This window comes from Euphorbia lathyris, chromosome 1 (genome assembly GCF_963576675.1).
Source record: "Euphorbia lathyris chromosome 1, ddEupLath1.1, whole genome shotgun sequence".
NCBI lineage: Eukaryota > Viridiplantae > Streptophyta > Magnoliopsida > Malpighiales > Euphorbiaceae > Euphorbia > Euphorbia lathyris.
In genome coordinates, this window is record NC_088910.1 from 15,442,287 (window position 1) to 15,466,469 (window position 24,183).

The 24,183-nt window shown below is 32.7% G+C and overlaps 2 protein-coding genes across 12 annotated transcripts in view; one reads left to right on the plus strand and one right to left on the minus strand.

The window, feature by feature from the left end:
* Positions 1-15,815, plus strand: part of LOC136222681 (UPF0481 protein At3g47200-like) — a 35,908-nt gene extending 20,093 nt beyond the window's left edge. For 9 of the 11 annotated variants that reach the window (XM_066010411.1, XM_066010444.1, XM_066010418.1 and 6 more), the window contains 8 exons: positions 1,359-1,406; positions 4,573-4,608; positions 5,031-5,066; positions 6,334-6,381; positions 9,964-9,999; positions 12,825-12,860; positions 13,961-14,262; positions 14,602-15,815. In XM_066010411.1, the coding sequence (XP_065866483.1) occupies positions 1,359-1,406; positions 4,573-4,608; positions 5,031-5,066; positions 6,334-6,381; positions 9,964-9,999; positions 12,825-12,860; positions 13,961-14,262; positions 14,602-15,622 (1,563 nt within the window). In that variant the 3' untranslated portion in view covers positions 15,623-15,815. The remainder of the gene's footprint in view (positions 1-1,358; positions 1,407-4,572; positions 4,609-5,030; positions 5,067-6,333; positions 6,382-9,963; positions 10,000-12,824; positions 12,861-13,960; positions 14,263-14,601) is intronic. The other 2 variants (XM_066010424.1, XM_066010448.1) reach the window with 2 other exon arrangements.
* Positions 15,816-16,574: 759 nt separating this feature from the next.
* LOC136222739 (uncharacterized) lies at positions 16,575-23,865 on the minus strand. The gene is made up of 12 exons (XM_066010469.1): positions 22,538-23,865; positions 21,456-21,658; positions 21,169-21,366; positions 20,471-20,542; positions 20,218-20,313; positions 20,025-20,104; positions 19,835-19,910; positions 19,452-19,662; positions 19,116-19,312; positions 18,589-18,694; positions 18,412-18,501; positions 16,575-17,499 (listed from the first exon to the last, which is right to left on the minus strand). The coding sequence occupies exons 1-12, from the start codon at positions 23,055-23,057 to the stop codon at positions 16,760-16,762; spliced, it is 2,589 nt and encodes an 862-aa protein (XP_065866541.1). The 5' UTR covers positions 23,058-23,865; the 3' UTR covers positions 16,575-16,759.
* Between the last annotated feature and the right edge of the window lie 318 nt (positions 23,866-24,183).

Sequence of the window (24,183 nt, forward strand, 5' to 3'; positions counted from 1 at the left end):
AGGATTTTGAGTATCAAAATTTATTTTTATTTACCTTGATTTTGAATTCGTATCTAGCATAATCCACATTCTTCAAGAATAAACATTTTATCAAGCGTATTAGACTCTTACAATCTCCTTGTCTAGAAAATTGGAAAAAAATAACTTCTTGATAATAATAATAATAATAATAATAATAATAATAATAATATAACATAATTTATATTGAAATAAACTTCATTGTAAGTATAATATTCCAATATCTCTTTAATATTTTATTTAATATGTCTCAAACTTCAATGAACAACTATCGTGTGATAGAAATGGAATTTCATCTCTGAAAGATGAAACTATAACAACAATTGTTTAATAAAAATAAAACAACAGCACAATTGAGAAAGCCAAAAATTGAGTTCATATAAAGCCGAAAATCTAAATTTTAGTTAAGAGTTAGCAATCGAAACGATAACACCTAGCAACATATACTAAAAAAGAATACAAATTTACAAAATCTTTATTTTAATCATTTTGAAAAAAAAAAGACAAATAAAAAAGAAAACATGGATAAGGTAGCGAGAGGTATGAAACCTGGGTAACGACAGACATGGAATTTCATCTCTGAAAAATGAAACTATAACAACTATTGTTTAATAAAAAGAAAACAACAACACAATTGAGAACAAAAATAACTACAACATATGAAAAAAAAATCGAATAATTACCTTGAGAAACATAAGAATTTCTTGTAATTTTTGACACTTTTGTGTTTTCCGATTTTAGTTGTTCATGCATCTTCTATTTCTGTCGGATTTCTTCAATTGAAGCTATCAGTTTGGAAAAAAAAGACAAATAAAAAAAGAAAACATGGATAAGATAGCGAGAGGTATAGAACTTGGGTAACAACAGAAATGAATCTGAAAGATGAAACTATAACAAATATTGTTTAATAAAAATAAAACAACATAATTGAGAACAAAATAACTACAACATATGAAAAAAATCGAATATTTACCTTCAGAAATATAATACTATCTATCGTGACCAATGAATATAATGGTAAAATACTATCTATCATGCTTTATATAGAAGTTTATTTGCGACTTTTGGATTTCCTTTGCTTTGTGTTTTTTCATCTTCCCGTAACTCTTGTTTTCTTTTATTATTTTAATTAATATGCTAGTAATTATTTAATATATTATAAATATAAATTTGTTATTTTTAATTAATTAAATATTTATTTTTAATTAATTAAATATTTTTAATCTGATTTTTTACTACGTTGACAACTCATCAAAAAGACCTCTAAAACACTTCTTCTCATTTCTCTCTACTTCCGTAATTATATATAGTATAGATTGTTTGAAAATCATATTTTTCAGGAGATGATAGAAGATGCTGAGCTTGAACGTCCTAGGCATAGGGTGCAGGTATTTATTTTCTTCCAATAAATTTAAGGAAATTAATTGAAAAAAAGCATAAATAAAAATAAAAGATGTGGTTTGATTTTCATTTTCAATATTAAACCCTTAACATTTTGTTTCATTATCTTAAAAAATTTCTACTTGTTTTCTTTTCTATATTCGCTTCCTATGTTACTTTACTTTGACTTTAAAAAAAATCGAAAAAAAGTCAAATAAAATATTTTATTAAACTATTTAAACTATTTTTAAATGGGATAAGAACCAAATTTAGTCTTAATATTTCTAAGAAAAATTAATTTTAGTCTTACGTTATTGAAAATTTGAAAAGACTAATTTGAGTGTTATTTAATTATCATTTCAAACCTTCTAAATATCAATTATGTCTAAGATATTTAGTGTGTTATTAACACAGTTACAAAAAAAAAATATTGTGAAAATAGGAACAACTAAGTCTATCAATTAGTTAATCATAATTTTAATTTGTCAAAGTATATAAACCATTTAATGGGTAAATTACACCTATGGCCACTAAACTTTATCAATTTAACATTGTGGCCACTGAACTTCAATTCTTAACGGTATGGCCACTAAAGTTCACACTTTTTAACACTAGTGGCCATTCAACATCTCAAAACGACCATTAACGGTCTAAAAATAAAAAATTCAAAAAGTTAATGATATTCTAAGGAACTTTAATTCTTGAAAATTTTCGTTTTGAGGTCATTTAAGTGTTGTTTGGTTAGGAGAGAGAAAGTGAATTTTTAGAGAGAGAAAGTTCCAAAAAATGTTATTTTGGAAAATAAAAAATGTGGTTTTATAGTAAATGGCGTTTTGAGCAACTTTAATTCTTGAATAATTTCATTTGAGGTCGTTAACGGTCATTTTGAGGAGTTAGTCAAAGTTTAGTGGCCACTAGTGTTAAAAAGTGTCAAAGGCAGTGGCCATACCGTTAAGAATTGAAATTCAGTGGCCACAATGTTAAAATGGGTAAAGTTCAGTGGCTATGGGTGTAATTGAAGTTCAGTGGCCATAATGTTAAAAAATGTATGAAATTGTTTCAGTTTATCCACAAACTTTCTCTAATATAAGACTAAAATCGATGTTGCTTGGGAAAAGTTAGGGTTAAATTTGACAAATTTCATATGTTAAAGCTAAATGTGCACTTCCTTTAAACGAGAATGTTAAATTTGATCATGATCCCATTTTAAAAATAAATTACTAAACATTGGGTGAAAAGGTGAAAAAGAAACGGTTGGATATTCCTACTAGGTTAACACCCCTAACAAGAAACCATAAACACCTCTATCCAATATTATTTAAAAAAAATGAAAAGTTCATCAAAATAAAAACAAATTTAAGAAATTTGGAATTGCTTTAAAGAACTAAATCATCAGAAACAAAAGAATTGCAAAAATCGGATGAATAATTCGACAATTCCAACGCTGAATAAGTTAAACCAAGCTTTGTTAGTTCGTCTGTAGCCCTATTTCCCTCACGATATATATGAAAGACAATTATCTTCATATGAGATAAATATGTAACACTGGAAAAACACTTTTGTCTAAACTCCCATAGAATATCCATTAACCTTGGTTTGATAAAGGAGACGACATATACTAAGTCGGACTTAGTCCAAAGGATTTGCCATCCTTTATGCTCAGCTATTTAGATTGCATAAATGGATGCTCTAAGCTTTATAATAAAAGCGAAAGAGGAAGGAATATCAAAAGAAAATGCTCCTCTTGGAAATCCTCTAGTCGTCCTAAAAATGCTTCCCGTTCGAACAACTCATGGTGATCCTAGAAACGCCCTGTCCATGTTAAATTTGATCCATCCTGGTGGAGAGGCTGCCAAAGAACACTTATGAAATTGAAACTAAAAGCCTTTACTAAGACAAAATTTCTTGAAGAAGACAGTATATTCAAAATCCAATCCCAAAAAATCAGCAAGAAACTGAAAGCCTCTATTACTGCAAGAATAAAATTCGGGTAAATTACATCCATGGCCACTGAACTTTATCTATTTTCACATTATGGCTACTGAACTTCATTTCTTCCCGGTATTGCCATCAAACTTCACACTTTTTAACACCGGTGGCCATTTAACGCCTCAAAACGACCATTGACGGCTAAAAATAAAAAATCCAAAATGTTAATGATATTCTAAGGAACTTTAATTCTTGAAATTTTTTGTTTTGAGGTTGTTTATATATTGTTTGGTTAGGAAAGAGAAAGTGAATTTTTAGAGAGAGATAGCTCTAAAAGATGTGATTTTCGAAAATAAAAAATATGGTTTCATGGTAAATGTCGTTCTAAACAACTCTAATTCTTGAATATTTTTATTTTGAGGTCATTAACGATCGTTAACGATCATTTTGAGAAGTTAGTTAAAATTGAGTGGTCACCGGTGTTAAAAAGTGTAAATTTCAGTGGCCATACCGGGAAGAAATGAAGTTGAGTGGCCATAATGTGAAAATGGATAAATTTCAGTGGCCATGGGTGTAATTTACCCAATAAAATTTCATTCCATTATGTCAAAAGCCTTTATGATATCAATCTTAAGGGCCTTTATATGTCTTTCTTATTTCTACCATTCGATGAAAGAATTCAGTGTTTCTATCTCCTACTACAACCCAGCAGTTGAGATTTTGTTCTTTATAATGACTTTCTTTTTTAAACAACTAGAAATCTAAATCCTATTGAACCTCAAATTCCTCCAGGTGCATATCGTCAAACATACCATGGTTCACAATGTACTTTTGAATTGTAGAAATAGTTTCACTTTCCACCTTAATATTCATGTTTAGTCATCCAAACACACTCGTGTCAAATTCCTTAAGCTAGGTTGAAGCGTACGCAACTTATTAATTAGGAGCCGAGTCATTGTTGATTTCTAGTGTAGGCGCTGAAAATGTGGAATCTGAGGCTACAAGAGAAAGATTTCATGCTTTAAAGTAAGAATTGATGTGATAGTTGAAAATATGGTATATATTATTACAATATTAATTCTAACTTGTAGAATTATTATTTTTAAAGAACAAAAAGTAAAACTTATCATATGGTGGTATATATACCTTCCGTATGTATTTATTTAGAAATTGGTACATTGAATTAGATTTTCAATGAATATATTATAAATGAATTTATTAATTGATTCATATCTTATGTTTTAGGGAAGAGCTCATATTGGTGACCAAGCACTGAAATATGTACGTAATTTTATTCCTTTAAATATCATAATATTTCTCTTAGTGTATATGTATAAAGTAAAATATTTTATTTTTAAGGTTTATATTTTATTTCAAAAATTTACTAATGTTTATTTTTATTATTATTATATTAGTCAGTTCAGACATATTCAATGCTTTAAAATAAGAATTTATATATTATTATGATATTAATTCTAAATTCTAATTTTTTTTAAGAATAAAAAGAAAAAGTTATTATGAGTTGATATATATATATATATATATATATGATATCTTATATCTCACAATGTTACCCTTTTTCCCTTTTTCGTGTATTTATTTAAAATTTGGTAAATTGGATTAGATTTTCGATGGGATAAACTTTATCTAAATTTAATATGTTATAAATAAATTTATTAGTTTATTTATATTTTATGTTTCAGGGAAGATGTCAAATTGCTGACAAAGCACTCGAACAAGTACACATTTTTCTTGCTTTAAATATTATTATATTTTTTCGTATATATTTATAGAGAGTAAATATTTTATTCTTGTGGTTTTTATGTTAGTTTTAAAAAATTACTAATCTTTATTTTTATATTTATTATAAGTCAATTCACATATATAATTCATGCTTTAAAATAAGAATTTATATATTATTATGATATCTAAATCTAATTGTTTTAAAAGAGTAAAGCAAAACTTATTAAGGGTTATATATATATATATATATATATATATATATATATATATATATATATATATATATCACACAATCTTATCCTTTTTCATGTATTTATTTTGAAACTTGTTAAATTGAATTAGATGGATAAATTTGAGGTAAATTTAATATGTTATAAATGAATTTATTAGTTAATTTATATCTTACTCCCTCTGTTTCATATTACATGTCGTTTTAGAGAGTCATATAGAAATTAAGCGTATTAGAGAAAATGCATTGTTACCTCTTATTTATTGATTCCACTATTTATTTATTCTATAATAAGTTAATTATTCTAATTAATTTTCAGAAACCCACATTTTATTGCAGAAAAAAAGATGATTTAACGTGTACTGATCATATAAAATGATATGTACAATGAAACAAAAAAAATGTCTCTAAAAAACATGTAATATGAAACGGATGTAATCTATATTAGGGAAGAGCCCAAATTGATGACAAAGCACTAGAACAAGTACATAAATTCTTTTCTTTAAGTACATAGTATTTAAAAATGACAAATAAGTGGTGAAGCTCTTAGCCTGTTGGTTGAGAGCTTACATATGACTCTAGAGGTCATGGATTCAAATCACATGGATGAGTTGTGGGGATTTTTCTTTCTTTTTAATATAATCTTCCATTCTTTAATGTAAGTGCATTGCACACAACTTTTTTTTTTTTTTTTTTAAGTACATAGTATTTCTTTTCTTATATTCTTATAGAGAGTAAAATATTTTATTATTGTGGTTTATAGGTTAATTATTATGATATTTGTTCAATTTATACAATTAAACTTTTAAATTTTAGAAATGTCTGATTATATATATAAATACTAATTTTGGATAGTCAGAAAAACCACTCTTAGATAAAAAAAAAAAAAAACGAATAAATGATGTCCATTATTGATTTATATAGTGAAAAAAATTAATAATAAAATAAAACGGATACTAAAGACTTTTTAATTTATATAGTGAAAAAAATGATGTCCATTATTAATCAAATTGTTTGAAAATCATATTTTTCAGGAGACAACAGAAGATGATGATCTTGAAGGTCCTAGGCATAGGCTGCAGGTATTTATTTCCTTCCAACAAATTTAATGAAATTAATTGAAAAAAAACATAAATAAAAATAAAAGATATGGTTTGATTTTTGTTTTTAATATTAAATACTTAACATTTTTCTATATTATCTTAATCTTTTGTTAAACTATTTTAACTATTTTTAAATGGGATAAGAACCAAATTTAGCCTTAATATTTCTAAGAAAAATCAATTTTAGTCTTACATTACCGAAAATTTGAAAAGACTAATTTGACTGTTATTTAACTGTTATTTCGGACCTTTCAAACATCAATTATGTCTAAGTTATTTAGTGTGCTGTTAACATAATTACAAAAAAAAAATGGGAACAACTAAGTCTATCAATTAGTTAATCATAATTTTCTTTTGTCAAAGTATATAAAATATTTAATGTGTTAAGGCTAAATATAATTACAAATAACGAAAAAAAAATGTATAGGACTATTTCAGTTTATCCACAAACTTGTTGATAATGTCCAATTGATAGTTAAATAATAATCAAATCAGTCTTTTCAATTTTCTGTAATATAGGACTAAAATCGATGTTGCTTAGAAACTTTAGGATTAAATTTGACCAACTTCATATGTTAAGGCTAAATTTGCACTTCTCTTAAAATGAGGATGTTAAATTTGATCCTTATCCCATTTTTTTTTTAAAAAATACTGAACATTGAGTGAAAAGGTGAAAAAGAAATTGTTGGACATTCCTACTATGTTGACACCCCTAACAAAGAACCGTAAACACCTCTATTCAATATTATTAAAATAAATGAAAATTTCATTAAAATAAAAACAAATCTAAACAATTTGGAATTTCTCTAAAGAACTAAATCATCATAAACAAAAGAATTGCAAAAATCTGATGAAGAATTCGGCAATTACAAGGCTAAAGAAGTTAAACCATGCTTTGCTAGTGCGTCTGCAATGCAACGCTATTTCCCTCACGATATATATGAAAGACAATTATCTTCACATGAGATATGTAAGACTGGCAAACCACTTTTGTATAAACTCTCATAGATTATCCATTAACCTCTGCTTGATAAAGGAAATGACATATACTGGGTTGCACTCAATACAAAGGTTGTGCCATCCTTTATGCCTAGTTATTTAGATTGCATAAATGGATGCTCTAAGCTCCGCAATAAAAATGAAAGAGGAAGGAATATCAAAAGAAAAAGCTCCTCTTGGAAATACCCAATGCCTCTCATTCGAACAACTCAAGGTGATCCTAGAGATGTCTCGTCTATGTTAAATTTGATCCATCCTTATGGAGAGTCTGCCAACGAACACTTATAAAAATAAAATCGAAAGCCTTTACTAAGACATAATTTTTAAAAGAAGACATTATATTCAAAATCCAATCCGAAAAAATCAGCGGGAAAATGAAAGCCTCTATTACTGCCAGAATAAAATTCCATTCCATTGTGTCAAAAGCCGTTATGGTATCAATCTTAAGGGTCTTTATGTGTTTTTTTTATTACTACCATTCGATGAAAGAATTCAGTGTTTCTATCTCCTACTACAACCCAGCAGTTGCAATTTTGATCTTTATAGTGAATTTCTTTTTTAAGCAACTAGAAATCTAAATCTTATTGAGCCTCAAATTCCTCCAAGTGCAAATCATCAAACATACCATAGTTCACAATGTCATTTTGATTTGTAGAAAGAGTTTCAGTTTCCACCTTAATATTCATAACTAGTCATCCAAACACACCCGTGTTCAAATTCCTTAAGATGGGTTGAAGCGTACGCAACTTATGAATTATGAGTTGAGCCGAGGAAGGGTGGTTGGTCTGAAACTTGAAATGTGAAATTGAAGGGGCCTTTTATTGCATGTAAAAACAATAAATTGTGATATGAGTGATGTCGAGGCAAAGTAACACAAAATATATTTTCCTATAAGTCCACAGAAGTCATAGTAACCAAAGAATGATCCATCCTACAATTAACTCTAGCTTAACCTCATCTTCCATTAGTCTAAGTGTACTATGTACCCAAATTTTTAGCATCGCATAAGCCACAATCATCGATAAAGGCTCTAAAATCCTAATAGGTACCTAGACTTAAAGGTCATACCATTTTTTCATGAGCCCCGGAATGGAGTTAAAGTCACCAATTACAACCCAATTATCATGAATTGATATTTTATGATTCATAAAATCATTCCATAAACTCGCGCCTATTGACCCAAGTGTGCTGACGTAAACAATACAAATTGTGTTCACATCCCTAAAATAAGATAAATCAAGACACGTATTTTCATGTCTCAAAACCCATGAGAAATAGGCCGACTTATCATTGCTAAAAACTTATTATGTGAGCAAATCCTTATGATTCATTGAAACTAAATGTATACCTAAACTTCTCCAATATCTAGAATTAATAACCAAAAATTGAACAATTGATTTCGGAATACACAATAAATCTGGCTTATGCTGAGAACAATAATTGAGAAAATAATTTGAGTTAAAAGATTATAAATACATTTATAGTTCCAATACGAGATCTTCATAACAAACATTTTCTTGGAAGATATCTCACTCTCTTGGAGTAAGCAAACTGAATTTCCTCCTTAACATAGTTTCTTTTCTTTTGATAACTCAGTGTCTACCAGGGAGAGCCCATCTTATCTTTATTATCAGTCTGTGGACTTCTCTAAGCTTGCTCCCTTGAAATTCCAGTTGAACTTGGCCAACCCTATTTCTTGTATCATGCGTATGTCTTGTATTAGCCGCATTTCTTGTCTATCAGGGAGAGTAACATCTTATTGGGTAGTTGGCTCCAAAAAGGTTAGGAAGAAATGAAATCTTCTGTAAAGCCTTCCATGGTAGTATTATCTGAACTTCAGGATACATCAACTTGAATGTGATTAATTGTATTGGAAACCAGAACTGTATCCACATATCTTCAAACCGAACATTGCTTTAGCCATCACCTTCAGTTTTAAATGGCTAGACATGCTTGGTTGATTGAGGTTTTTTTATATATCAACAGTCATATGACATATGGCCAATATATTAACAAATATTAGAAAATGGAGGAAGCTTTTCGTAAACTAATTCCACCCAAAATTTATCTCCTTTTGCTATATTCCAAGTGATTGAGGTAACGAGTTTTCAAGATCAATCTCCACGAGGATCCGCGTAAAGTGCTTTAAATCGTCTTCGAATATTGCTTTGTTAACAATTAGCCAATCTTTTAGCAATATTCGCAAGAATTTGAACACCCCAGTTTTCCCAGGGTAAAGAATAAAGATGTACCCATAGCTGAGTTGTTGTCAATTTCTAGTGTAGAGGGTGAAAATGTGGAATCTGAGGCTGCAAGAGAAAGATTTCATGCTTTAAAGTAAGAATTGATGTGATGGTTGAAAATATGTCATATATTATTACAATACTAATTCTAACTTGTAAAATTATTATTTTTAAAGAACAAAAAGTAAAACCTATCATAGGGTGGTATATCTTCTTTATGTATTTATTTAGAAACTGGTAAATTGAATTAGATTTTTAATGAGGATAAACTTGAGCAAATTTCCATATGTTATTAATTGATTTATATCTTATGTTTTAGGGAAGAGCTCATATTGCTGACAAAGCACTGGAATATGTACGTGATTTCCTTCCTTTAAATATCATAATATTTCTTTTGGTGTATATGTATAAAGTAAAATATTTTATTCTTAATGATGTAGATTAAATCGATCTGAGAGTTTTAATCGTAAACCTACAAAGATTACAAACTTCTCTAGCTTAACTAGAAGGTTGAATAAACCCAAAAGGAAGATACCTTTGCTCCAATGGAGGCTTCAAATTCAATATTCATCAAAGTTAGCAAACATTACAAAATAAGGAGAATATATACTCCTCCCAATTAAAAGACAAAAGACTAAAAGGCCCCCCATAGGGTTACCAACAACTAAGGAACAATAGGGGTAAGGTAGGCATTACATAAAGATAGATAATAGGGTAATTAGGGTAAATGGCAAAGTGGTAAATGGTTGAGTGGCAAAACAGTAAATAGAAGGTGGCAGATATTGTTCCTAACAAGAAGAACTTGGGGAGGAAGTATTCCTCAACCCAAGTACGCCCCGTATAGCCTTACTCACGCCCCGTGTGGTTGTGTCTCTGGGCTTGGTGGCTCTTGTTGGGCATTCGTACGCGTGGCGTGCCCAGCAGTATGCCCCGCGTACTTTACCTCCTGGGCGGAACTCTCCTCGAAATCCTGTTCAACGCTCCGCGCCTCAAAGGGCACGCCCCGGGTACCTGACCCGCTAGGCGGCTCCCCTAATAGTGGGTTCCTCACGCTCCGCACCCCCTTACATGCACCCCGCGTATTCGGCTTCTCGTGCTTGATCTTGTCTTCCTCGGTCAACTCTCTCTGGGTCTCGTCTTTAGGTTCCGGACTCCGCCTTCGGAGGACGGATGCCCTCATCATACTCTCCTTCTTTTAAAGAGTTGGACCCCAACTCAATGATAGAATAAGGATGACTCACTCCCAAGGTTGATGTTTCGCTCACCCCATTAGTAATACTCTTCTCTTGGCTCGGGTTATCCTTTACTAGCAATCCGACGGGCTGTCCAACACTTGCATCTCCTAGCGGCGTTGGTTCTCGGCTAGGGCACACAATTAAAACGGCTTTATTTTCTCCCTTGGTAGGACCCATCAACGGTGTGAGAATGTACTTGGCCCCATCTTTGAATACGGTGTACATGTTGTCCCTTCCCGCATGTGAGGCATCACGGTCGAATTGCCAAGGCCTCCTAAGGAGTAAGTGATACACATCCATCTCAACCACATCGCACATAACCTCATCGTGATAGGCCCCAATAGAGATAGGAACCTTGCACCGGTGAGTGACATTAAGCTTCTCCCCCTCTTTAATCCAACCCACTCGATACGGATTCAGATGTGGCTCGGGTACTAAGCCGAATTTGCTCAAAGCGGCTTTGCTAAGGATGTTCTCTTGACTTCCTCCATCAACAATCAACTCACATTTCAATTCGTGGATTAGACCTCTAGTCCTAAACAATTGGTGCCTCGGGTCATGTTCTTGTTCTACCGTCATAAGAACTCTCTTCACTACATGGACTCCCCGGTCATCTCTGGATGATCCGCTATCCACGGGCTCACAATACACCCCTCTGTTCCCTCCATACTCATCATCCTCGTACCTCTCAACCATATTAGCGCTCCTCCTCTTTGGACATTCATTCGAGCGGTGGCCCGGTTCGTTGCATCGGAAGCACTTAAACGGAGCCGGTTTGGTGTACGGGTTGTTGCCCTTAGGAGGTGTCGCTGCCCTAAAGGGTCTCACGTCTCCACTAGGTGATTTTCCCTCATTTAAGACGTTAGTGCCACTTGAGCTAGCACCACCTTTGTCCTTGTCCACCTCTTTGGACCCTTCTCCCCCTTCACATGCTTCCTCAATCCTCGGCCTCCGGTATCTGTCACGTGCTTTAACATTCAATTGAGACTCGGCCTTCAAAGCTAGATTCCTTGCGTCTTGAATCCGGATTACCATTTGTGTCCCAATTTTGTCTTGAATATTATACCGTAGCCCCTCTAGATACCTTGAAGTCTTTTGGCTTTCGGTTTCCGACAAGTTAGCCCTAGTGCACGCTCCTAGGCCCTTATGAGCAATTCCGGTAGGAGCTGTAGATATTGTTCCTAACAAGAAGAACTTGGGGAGGAAGTATTCCTCAACCCAGGTACGCCCCGCGTAGCCTTACTCACGCCCCGCGTGGTTGTGTCTCTGGGCTTGGTGGCTCTTGTTGGGTATTCGTACGCGTAGCGTCCCCAGCAGTACGCCCCGCGTACTTTACCTCTTGGGCGGAACTCTCCTCGAAATCCTGTTCCACGCTCCGCGCCTCGGAGGGCACGCCCCGCGTACCTGACCCGCTAGGCAGTTCCCCTGATAGTGGGTTCCTCACGCCCTGCACCCCCTTACGTGCGCCCCGCGTATTCGGCTTCTCTTGCTTGATCTTGTCTTCCTCGGTCAACTCTCTCCGAGTCTCGTCTTTAGATTCCGGGTTCGCCTTCGGAGGACGGATGCCCTCATCACTTAAGGTTTATATTTTATTTCAAAAATTTACTAATGTTTATCTTTATTATTATTATTATATTAATTAGTTCACACATATTCGATACTTTAAAATAAGAATTTATATATTATTATAATATTAATTCTAAATTCTAATTTTTTTTAAAAAGAAAAAGAAAAACTTATTATGAGTTGATATATATATATATATATATATATATATATATATATATATATATATATATATATATATATATATATATATGTTATCCTTTTTTATGTATTTATTTAGAAATTGGTAAATTGGATTAGATTTCAATGGGGATAAACTTGAACTAAATTTAATATGTTATAAATAAATTTATTAGTTGATTAATATCTTATGTTTCAGGAAAGAGATGAAATTGCTGACAAAGCACTCGAACAAGTACACAATTTGCTTCCTTTAAATATCATTATATTTCTTTTCGTATATACTTATAGAGTAAAATATTTTATTAATATGGTTTATATGTTAGTTGAAAAAATTTACCAATCTCTATTTTTATATTTATCATAAGTCAGTTCATATATATTCCATACTTTAAAATAAGAATTTATAAATTATTATGATATTAATTATAATTTTTTTTAAATAACAAAAAGCAAAACTACTTTTTTAAAATAATAAAGACAAAACTTATCGCACAATCTTGTGCCTTTTCATGTATTTATTTCCAAACTGGTAAATTAAATTAGATTTTGGATGAGAATAAACGTAAGCTAAATTTAATATGTTATAAATTTAGGAGTTAAACAATTTATTTATCTTTATATTTTTATTTGTTGTATTAATTAATCTACACATATTTTAAGGTACGTAAATTTTTTAGTCATTTTTCTTATATTATCGTGATTCAATAGTATATAAAATTATGACATTTATTTACTCTTTTAATAAATTTTGTTCGGAGCTTTTTTGGGTCTGTGGTGGGGGTGCCAGCATAGCTGGGATGTCCGCCGCTTACCTTTCGTCGCTAACCAATCTTTAATCAAAATATATATATATATATATATTCTTATACTTGTATAAATTAGTTAGAAATAAAAATTATTTATCATTTATCTTTTTAAAATTTTATTATTATTTTATTTATTAATATTAATATACTAAAATTAAATTAAATATTAATATTATCATAAATTGTTAAATGTTTAAAAGTTTTTTATTAATTTTTGTCATGAAATAAGTTTTATTTGGTTAATAAATCAATTATTTAATATTGCAGAGATTAGAATTACGATGGGAAAGAAAAAAAAAACATAAAATGAAAAAAATAAATGTTTTATCATTATAAAATAGGATAAAAACAACTTTAATATTTTAAAATTTATTTTATCTAATTTGATCATTGACTTTAATAGAATGATTAAACAAACTTTAAAACTATATAATCATTAATAAATTATTTACTATTTATATTATCTACTTGAATTTTTTTATGCTAAAACATGGAGTTAATAATGGATTGGTGGGTGTTTCAACAGGACTCAAAAGTTCCAAGGAAACAAATAGTGAAAGGTCATGCAAAAGAACAACAAACCCAACAAAATGATCATGTTTCAATTCATATAAACAATCTAGTGGATAGCATGAAAGAAAAATTGAAAATCTTGCGCCCCGTCTCTGATAGCATTTGCATCTATAGAGTGTCTGACGAACTTCGAGATTTGAACGAGAAGGCCTACACACCACATACCGTATCCATTGGTCCTTTTCACTATGGCAAAGAAAATCTAGCTTTGATGGAGGATGAGAAAATAAGATACGTAGAACGTTTTCTATTAAGGTATATCTACAATCCTAGTTAGTTTAGATTTTTTTTCTAAATTAGATAGAAATTAAAACTTTTTCCTCTTAAATGAATTCTATTAGGCAAAAAGTCTATATATTTTGGCATATATAAACAAGAGTTATTTGCTTATTTATAATTTTGGAAGCAATTTTCTCACTCTTATAATTGTCGATTACTATTGAATTATGTGTTCTTCCTCACTCGTGAATATAGGAAAAATTACTCAAATCATGTAAATCTCGTGTTCTTATGACTACATGTCTGATTTCTAGCTTCCCATATGATGTTTATTATAATCAACAATCGATCTAATTCTAAACATTTTCTTGACAGGAGCAATATAAGTATGGAGGAACTTTTCAAAGAAACACTAGAAATGGAGCCAAGATTACGCAATAGCTATGCCGAAAAAATCTACTACATTAGCCGAACTTTTGTGACAATGGTGTTAGTTGATGGAGTTTTCATTCTTGAGTACTTGATCAGAAGACACCACAGAGATTGGGAATCAAATGATCCTATTTTCAACAAACAACGTATGACGAACACAATAAGGTTTGACCTTTTGTTGTTGGAGAATCAGGTCCCCTTTTTCTTCATTGATCATCTATTCCGGTTGTCAAAGAAACCAGAGATTCGATCTCTTTCGATGATTAAACTTGTCCGGCGATTTTTAGAAGAATCGACGGGGTGGGATTGGTTGGTTAAAGATTCTTACAATGATGATAATCAAATCGATCCACAACATATTATTGACTTCTTATCAATCAATCTCTTGCCTCCAAAACCGCAACAAGGACAAGAACTCAAGGTTCGCACCTCTCCTAGTATTTTTGAGCTCCATGGTGCTGGTGTTAAGTTTAGATCAACTTCAAAAAGACACTTTCTAGATATAGAATTCAAGAATGGGATTCTTGAAATTCCAACATGGAAGATAAATGACCGAACGGAAATCTTGTTCCGAAATCTTTTAGCATATGAGCAATGTAATCCTCCACATCACTATCTTAGTGATTACATTGCATTCATGGATATGTTGATAAATGTTGATCAAGATGTCGAATTGCTTGTTCGGAATGGGATTATAGAAAATTTGTTACAAGATAATCAAAGTGTGGCGGATCTTGTTAACAACTTGAGCAAGAATAATGTGATATATGATAAGGATTTTTACTTTTCGGGTTTAGTTGGAGAGCTTAAAAGCTACTGTGAAAGGCCTTGGCACAAGTGGAAGGCGAACTTGAAGCAAGAGTATTTCAAGAATCCTTGGACTATCATCTCTGTTATTGCAGCTGTTTTTCTTCTCTTGCTCACTATCTTGCAATCTGTTTGTTCCGTTCTTCAAGTGCTTTAGTCTTTTGTTGGATTTCATATTTGTATTTGAGTGCGTTTGTTTCACATTTTTTGTTTACATGTTTGTTGTTTCGTGATTGCTTTTTGTGGTAAGTAATAATTTGATGTTTGTATCAGCAACAAAATAAATCAAACTGTAAAAATAAAGTGGAAATTCTTGTGTTTTTGCTTCTAGCAGATCAATATGTTTGCTTCTTGATGATAAAGGCATGAGTTTAGTATGATTTTTGTATTTTGGTCAATGCACTAGTCATATGATTTACAACATGCTGATATTAGTCATTTTAAATATTAATCAAAATTACTATCCGAGATGGATATAGGAACACCTCAGGGTACCCGTTACCCGTTATAAATCTTTTATATATTAAAAAATATTATTGTTTTTTAGATGTAAAGATTTGCGAAACTGTTTTAGAGTAATGGGATGATGGTAATTAAAAAATAAACGAGTAAGTGAAGATGCTATGGCTTCAACAGCATATATTTCATTGATAAATCGATGAATATAAAAAGAAGATAGGGAGAGGTTACAACAGATTGATCTCCTAAAATACAGGAGATTTGAACGATTCAAATATTATAAGATATTAACAAATAAAGAACAGATAATTAGCTAACTTGGTATTTACAATACCGTCCCTCATCAGTAAGAGTCTGGGATTGGCACTATCTGTACCCTACCTGTTGTCATCCCTAAGTATTACAAACAAAGCCACCTGCACCAATAAGGTCTCCCTTGATTTTAGAGCCATCCGAATTCAACTTAATCAAGCCGTTCTCCGGAAAAATCCCCCCGCTAACTTCTCAATCCTGGCATAGACTGCTGCAAATTAGCAGCCCTGAAACCAACTTCTTCCAAAAAATTGACAGCATCAACAATATTTTATGAATCTAAACAAATAGGAACAGCTCCAAGAGTATTTAGTGAACATATATAAACAATTGCATCAAAGTACCAATATGTTTATCAATTTCAGATTTCAAATATCTCCATATACCTACAACATTGAAAACATCTAAAAAGTACAGGTAAAGGTGATGATAAGAAATCTGAAAAATCAGAGGGCTATATTACACCCAAGAATCAAACTAAACTACACTAAATACATACTAATATCTTCTTGATTCTTCACTTTTAAGCTTCAATGTTGAAATAAGTGGTATAGGACTCATCTCTAAAGCTCAGCAATGGTGCAAGAAGAAAATTCCTTTTTCCTCCCTTTGCAAGGAAGCTGATAGGATGATAACTACTTAACCCTTTATTCAATCTGAAGCTCGCCCCTTGATGAAATCCGGATTCCGAGTTACAGTTAAGCTTCAGGCCGGTTCCCGGCTTGTACTCCACGCCACTATACACAAAGCAATCTACATCACTTGCTGACTGTAGGGACACAGTTTCATGGCTTCCATCTAATCCAGAAACAAATCGGAAAAGAGATGATCCATCATCGACGTCATAGTTTGCAACGGTGAGGCTGTCGCCTTTTCCTTGTTGCACTAGAAGCATTCCTGGTAGATCGAATGGTTCTAGCATGACATATTTTCCGATAACTTCTTCAATTTTCGATGAGTCTAAGATCGCGGAATCGTTTGGAATAAGCCTGAATGTGGCGCGGATGGAAGCATCAGTGCCAGATGCTGGCAACTTCTCCATTGTAACTGATTGGTTGGAGTTTGTTAAGACAAAAGATGAATCTCCAGATTCTTGGGAAAGAGATACTAGAAGATTGTTATAAGCTGCAGGAATTGGAGTTATCCAGTCTGAAAGAGAATCAGTAGACCGGGATTTGATGTTCCAGTCGCCGCCGGTATGGCCTGCTAGCAGATACGGCCCGTAAAGGATGGCCTGAACGGAAGCATACTCCGGTCGATCATCTGAATATTGTTCAGAATACTATCAGTCTGCATATGCTTCAATTTCCCATGATATAAAAATTTAAGGAAAAAAATAAAAAGCATCTTTAAGCCCTTTATCTTTTTTATTATGGTTAATTGAATCCGTGATCTTTTAGTGTGACAAATTGAGCTCTCGATCAATTGTAGTCGCATATATTAAACCCGCTTGCCAAATTAGTTAGTTGTAAATATCTAATTCGGTTAAAAAAATACTCATTTCATTTAGGTGATACTTTTTTATACTTTGAAATAAGATTTTTACAATTGCTCTATTACCACATCAAACATATAAAAATATGCTTTCAAAATGTTAAAAATGAAAAATTCATACGCAAATGAAATGAACAAAGGTTAACGAGTTTTATGTTCAAAACTAACTTTTTAGGCCATCAGGAGCTTAATATATGCAATTATAATTGATCAAGGGCTCAATGCATCTCATTGAAGATAGGCGCTTAATCAACAAAAAAATCGAAAAAATTAGGGGCCTCGGAATGTCTTTTCCTGGCATGTCCATAAACTCAAAAAGTTGGTTTTCCCAAGAAAATGGGCATAATACATAGTCTTAAAGTGATGCACATAATACAACCGATTAACTCATTAAACTTACCTAAAGTGGCTTATTAGCCCCTGCCTGAACATGCTTAAAGTGACCTATTGCTAGCTAAATTTAATTAAAGTGACCTATTAGCTCCCTGAACTTGTTTAAAGGCATGTGCATTTCAACTTGTCCAAACCTCGACTAGCTCTGTCATGTAGAACTTAGGAGTTTAATCATGTCGCTTTAAGCAATTTCAAGGGACTAATCAGTCCTTTTCAAAGTTTAAGGGGTCATTAGACTTTTCTGGACACGTTTTGGAGGCAAAGGATATATTAGGACAAAAAGAATACCTTTGAGTTTCTCAGTTATCAATCTGACAGGCAACTGAAGGACTAATTTGTCACCTTCGCTCCATTTTCTAGTGAGTGATAAGAAATTTCCTGAAATCCAAAACTCTCAACTAATAAAACAGCAAAGATCTAAGCAACAGAAGAATCAAAAAAAGATTATAAGTCTGCTTCACAAACCTGGAGATGGTACAGACAATTTCTGTGCATTTAGATTTGCAGTGGCATCATCTGAATGTGTCCATATTGGTATCCTCAAATTCAGAGTAGATACTTGGGTTGCTCCCTGAAAAATGGAATTTCAATTATGTAAATGCAAATCACCGGTAAAGATTGTATTAAGAATCAGCAAGAAGAGCGTTACAAAGGAACGGGGGAGGGACAGAAAACATTCGCCCCTGTTAGAGACATCAGAGACAGTTCTACCCAAAACATGAGCTGAACCCTGTGGTTTTACCCTTTGACACTTTAATGAATGTGGAATTTTTTGTGACAAAATCGTACTTGTGGTTTTCGTTGTTAGTAAAAGAAAAAAACAAGGATGTTTTGGTAATATTGTTGAAGTCGGAGGACATTTTTTTGCTGACATCAAAATCCACAGGTACCCTTTTGTCAAAAAGACTTCCACAATCCTCAAAGAATCAAAGTGTGAAACCACAGGTGTCACTTTTCCCTAACTTCTATAGCTATAAAAAAATGTATTTTACCTTATTCGGAGAAAAGGTTAATGTCACTCGTAGATAAGGATCCCAAGATACAACAGGATCAACTCTCTGATCAATTGCAATTTGTCCCAATTTCCAATCAAGGGAGCTTGAAATGTACTGTATAACATAAATACCAGGGGCATCACCTTCCTCCTCAAAATATATGGAATCTCCAAGCTTTGAAAATGATTCAATGCCTACAGATGAAGTATCAAACATCCACCGGTGAGGAGAAAGGAACCAATGAAGCAAATTCTCACATCAGACTCAACAGAAATAGTTCAGTATGATTCAACATCTTGTAGAAATAAATAACAGTACCAAGTACGAAATTACCTGTTCCGTAGCAGCACCAGAAAGAGTCAAATGGTGTTCCCCATCCATGGTAACTTCTAGCCTTGGAACTCCCGGGGTTTAGTGGAAGCATGTAAATCATTTTTCCAGGTTCAATTCCTCTTTGAATGCCTAATACACCATTTGTCAGGGCTCGCTCGTAGTAGTCTGCATATGCCATTTCTTTGGTCCATCGGAATAGGTGACGAGAGACCTGCATATTCAAAATTGTAATGTGAATACAGAGAGGTCAATATTCATATCAGAATTCAATGATAAACCACCATCTAAGTTAAGTCTTTCGGAAAATCTGAACAAAACACAATCTAAGTAACCTTAATTTCTTTGGCACCATTCATGAACAGAAGAAAGTAGAGGGATCATACCTTGAGCATATTATAAGTTGTGCATGATTCTTCATTCTCTGTTGATAATGTGTCAGCTAAACGCTTCGGGTCTGACCTATTCACACATCAAAGCAAAGAAGTCAAAACAACATAGAAAAGGCACAAAGAGAATTTTGAAAAATAATCATGATAACCATATAAATGTTCTAATGAGAATATTGAAAAATACCAGAACTCGTGAGCTGACGTCCCTCCAGTTGCATAGCTGTGAGAAGTGTTAACAATGTTCATGAAGAATGTCCCTATTTCCTGGCAGATGATATTTAGATTGGAAAAAAAAAACACATTAAGAATCATAAAAATACAAGAAATTACAGAGTTCCTGCTACTAGATGATCCATAATTGACATAAAACTATCTACCTTATAAAGTGAATCACCGGTGATTTCATATCGCATCTGTGACCCAATCACAACCGGGATATGTGTATTGGCATGGAAACCCGATATGTCATCAGCCTGAGCAAATATCAAGCGCAAATTAGAAATCTTACTTTAATTTCTGATAGGATAACACGATTTATAAAGACAACTCAATTGACACGACACTATTGACACTATTATCATTTTCCTTGCATTTATATAATACATAACCACATGGAACCAAATTAATTACCTGAACTGCAAGCAAACCAAGAAAGCATGGCTTGTCAAAAAGGTGAGCCAATACCAAATGCTTCGGATCCCCCTGCATCAAGTGGCTCTTATCAGATGAAACTCAATGAAACTTGTACAAATCATACTCTGATGTAGAGGCGGAAATTGTGTACATGACCCGACAACACGACATGAATTTAGTGGGTTAATGTTTTATTAAATAGGTAATGGTCATTTTTGGATTGACACGCAAATTTTTAGGTTGGGTTAGGGTTTGACTTACTAAATCGAAAATAACACAAATATTTAAAACTATTATTATATTCTCTAATGTTTTTAGATGTCACCTTAACGGCGCTAATAAAATTAGAACCTACGAACATGACTTAAACCTCACATACTTTTATATGTCATCCCTAATAGAGATTGTAAAATAACCTGTGATATGTCAACACATTACACGAACCCAAACATGATATTAACGGGTCCAGAGTTTGTTAAATAGATTATTGGTCAAACTTTTGGATGGTCTCGTTAACTTGTCAATTCAAAAATGACATTACATGTGACTCATAATTTTTTTGGGGGCAGTTTAGGATTGACTCGTTTGACACTAACCCAATAATTGACACGACATGAAGACGAACCACTTACACGAGCTGCTATAAAAAGGTATAATACAAGAGCTACATGAACTATATCAATTAGATCACTTACTGTTACGCTAAATAATTTATAAAGAACATCATTCATCCCTCCAGTTTCTTCATTGAGTGACAAAAAATGTCTTTCTACAGTGTGCTTGGTTACAACATTCTGAACACGGTTGTAAAAGTAATCAACCATCCATTTCATAATTTTTAAAGCTTGAACATTGTCAGCAAACGTATATTGATCCAACAGACCTGCTAGGATCTGCCAAATTAAGAAACGACAAAAGGTCAAATTTTAAACACAACAGAAACTATTTTTCTCTTGTAAATCTTTTGGAACCAGAATTTAACCTTATGGATAGTGTAATACGGAGCCCAAACAGGTTTTACAGCTTCAAATCGATCAAATAGCTCCGATGGAAAAGCAGAAAGGTAACCTGTTCCGAGTTTCTCTTGACATTCAGATAGAGCATGCACTACTGCAGTCATTTTGCTTTTGAGGGCATCATGATGCGTACTCGCCCACATTTGAGCTGATGCACTCAAGTAGTGCCCTTCAAAATTATGAAAAAAGATCAATTTTACCGAACCTGAGCTCCATATCTCATGAAAATGTATAAGATACTACTTTTGTTATAAGGAAACAGTCACTGGTTCGAGTCTTAGGAGCGGCCTCTTGCCAAAAAAAATTGGAAGGAAAGGCTTGCCCCTAATACACCCTTGTGGTGGGACCCCTCATCGGGCCACCCTTTTTTTTTTGTATGTTTCAATTATATATATTCATTAAAAAAAATATATATGCAAGTCAGTAATAGAAAAAATAGATCTTTAATTTGGAAAGCTTGTAACGGAAGATCAAGAAAGTATTAGGGATTTACTAAACATGTGATTAGCATTGATCCACTTCTGATAACATATTACTTCCTAGGGAAGTAGTTTTCTACAAGTTTCTGAGACTTTTGGCTTCGTAAAAGTTTCAAAAACTTCAAATGCTTTAAAATCAAAGTTTCCGTGCAACATAGGAAACAAGAGTTCCACTTAATCATATACTGTAAAGAAGAATAAACTAATGAGGTCAATGATCAAAATTCTATCCACACCGAAAAAGTGCAGAAAAATATAAGAAATATGGTCTCAATAATGTCATATTCTGATCATTTGAACTTTTCTGAAAAGGTTTCATTTGAACTTTTCTTGAAAGGTTTCATTTGAACAATCGTGTGATAATCGTGTTATGCGATCTATATAGGGTATAGGGAGTCTGTGTAAGGCGGGTTTTCTCTGGAAATCATGTTATCATATCAGAAATGGACAATCCTAATCTTGATGTTCAAACACTAGAGATCATACCATTACAAACACTATAAATCATGCTGAAAAAAAGAGTTAGAAATCAAACCAATAGTATAAACTAAAATCACAATCAAACTGACCTACAAAGTGACCCCTGAGCTCAACATCAGAGGCTTCCCAGCCGCCATAAGCTGTGCCAGGCGTCGGCAAACCTGCAGTTTTTCTAAAGCTCCAGACCAATCTATCAACATCCAACATCATCAAGTAATCCAAATTTGTTTGTTGTGCTTGCCAATGAACTGAGCCCGGATGCAATTTCACACTATGCAAAGAAACTTCCTTAAGGAAATTCCCAGATGATTCAATTGGACTTTTCATTTTTTTATACATCACTGCCCAATTAAACTCATCTACTTCTTCTCTCAGTACCTTTCTGGGCAACAAATCAGCCCAAGCTGAATCATCAGATGGTACCAAATGTTCATAATGTGCAAACATTTGCTCCTTCCATGATTCATTATTTGAAGACAGTAATTGATATCTGAATGTATGAGATGAGAGTTGAGTTGGAGTGTTTGTACACTCTTTACTCAAACCAAAACCACACAATACACTGAGAAAAACTAAAATCAACATCTGAAAAAACATGAATCCCTCCATTTTTTTCTGCTCTGGAAATCAGAAACTGAACAGACCCCCAAACACCCCACCCTTTTTAAATTGGACTTTCTACAGCAATTATATCAAGGATAGCTAAATTCCAAAAGAACCAACTGGGTATTACATGTCAAATCACAGAATTGGAAAAGGAAATTGAAAAATTGGGGGAAATGGATAAGAACAAGGCTAGAAAAACCGCTAAAAAGTCTAAAAACACTCGATTCAAAGCAAAAACAGAATCAGAGTAGAGCTAGAAAGCATCGGAAAGTTCAATGAAAGAGCACACGTGAAGACCTTATATATATATACACAAAAGACAGAGTTAGCAAAAGAAATTGGACCGGACCAGACCAGATAACCCCAAAAGCTACAATTATACTCTCGTGAAAGGCAAGAATTTGGAATTGTGTGCATAAACAAAAATATAAACACTGAACTTATACGTATCTATATATAGACAGATAAATAGAGAGGGTGAGAGGGGTATTTACAGAGGAAGGGAATACGAAGAAGACAGAAGAGAATCACGGATACGGTGTCGTTTTCTTAGGGGTTTGGTTTGACTAAGAGCGGGAAGCTCTGGTTTACAGTTCAGCAGGAAGATAAAGGAGGACCCATTGAAGAGGATTCTGTAGATTTGATAATCCATCAGTCGAATTTACAGTGAGAGTGTGACGAAAAGTCCTTTCTTTTCTAATTTCCTCAATTGTTTTTCTTTTAATTTCAGTAAAGTAATCGGCATTTTCCATTTTCGTCGGACTTTCTGTTCTGTTCCGAAGAGAAGAAAAGAGAAAAGGAGATGACTTTTTCTTTCTAAACGGAAATACAAATTTGAATTAACAAACTAATTTTTATTTATTAATTTCGAATTATTGTTAATGATAATATTCCCACCTGATTATAATTGACATAATTAATTGTTTTTTAATTTTTTATTAGAATTTCATTTTCATTTCGAATAACAAAATTAAGAAAGCTGACGTAAGATTTTAACACCTAATTTGACAATGAGTTTATTGACTAATGCATAAGATTCATTCAATGGAGTATTATATTAGTTGTAACCGGACATAATTTTTCAAACTCTAATAATTCATAGGCTCTTATTGAATGAAGGTTAAAGAAG

What these genes read in the sequence shown, in the direction of transcription:
- LOC136222739 (XM_066010469.1), bottom strand. Translation starts at nt 23,057, where the DNA reads ATGGAGGGATTCATGTTTTTTCAGATGTTGATTTTAGTTTTTCTCAGT. An exon ending in ACGTCAGCTCACGAGTTCTG is followed by an intron (nt 19,911 to 20,024) that starts GTATTTTTCAAT and finishes ATGTGTGAATAG; the next exon opens with GTCAGACCCGAAGCGTTTAG. An exon ending in GATAACTGAGAAACTCAAAG is followed by an intron (nt 17,500 to 18,411) that starts GTATTCTTTTTG and finishes AACAATATTCAG; the next exon opens with ATGATCGACCGGAGTATGCT.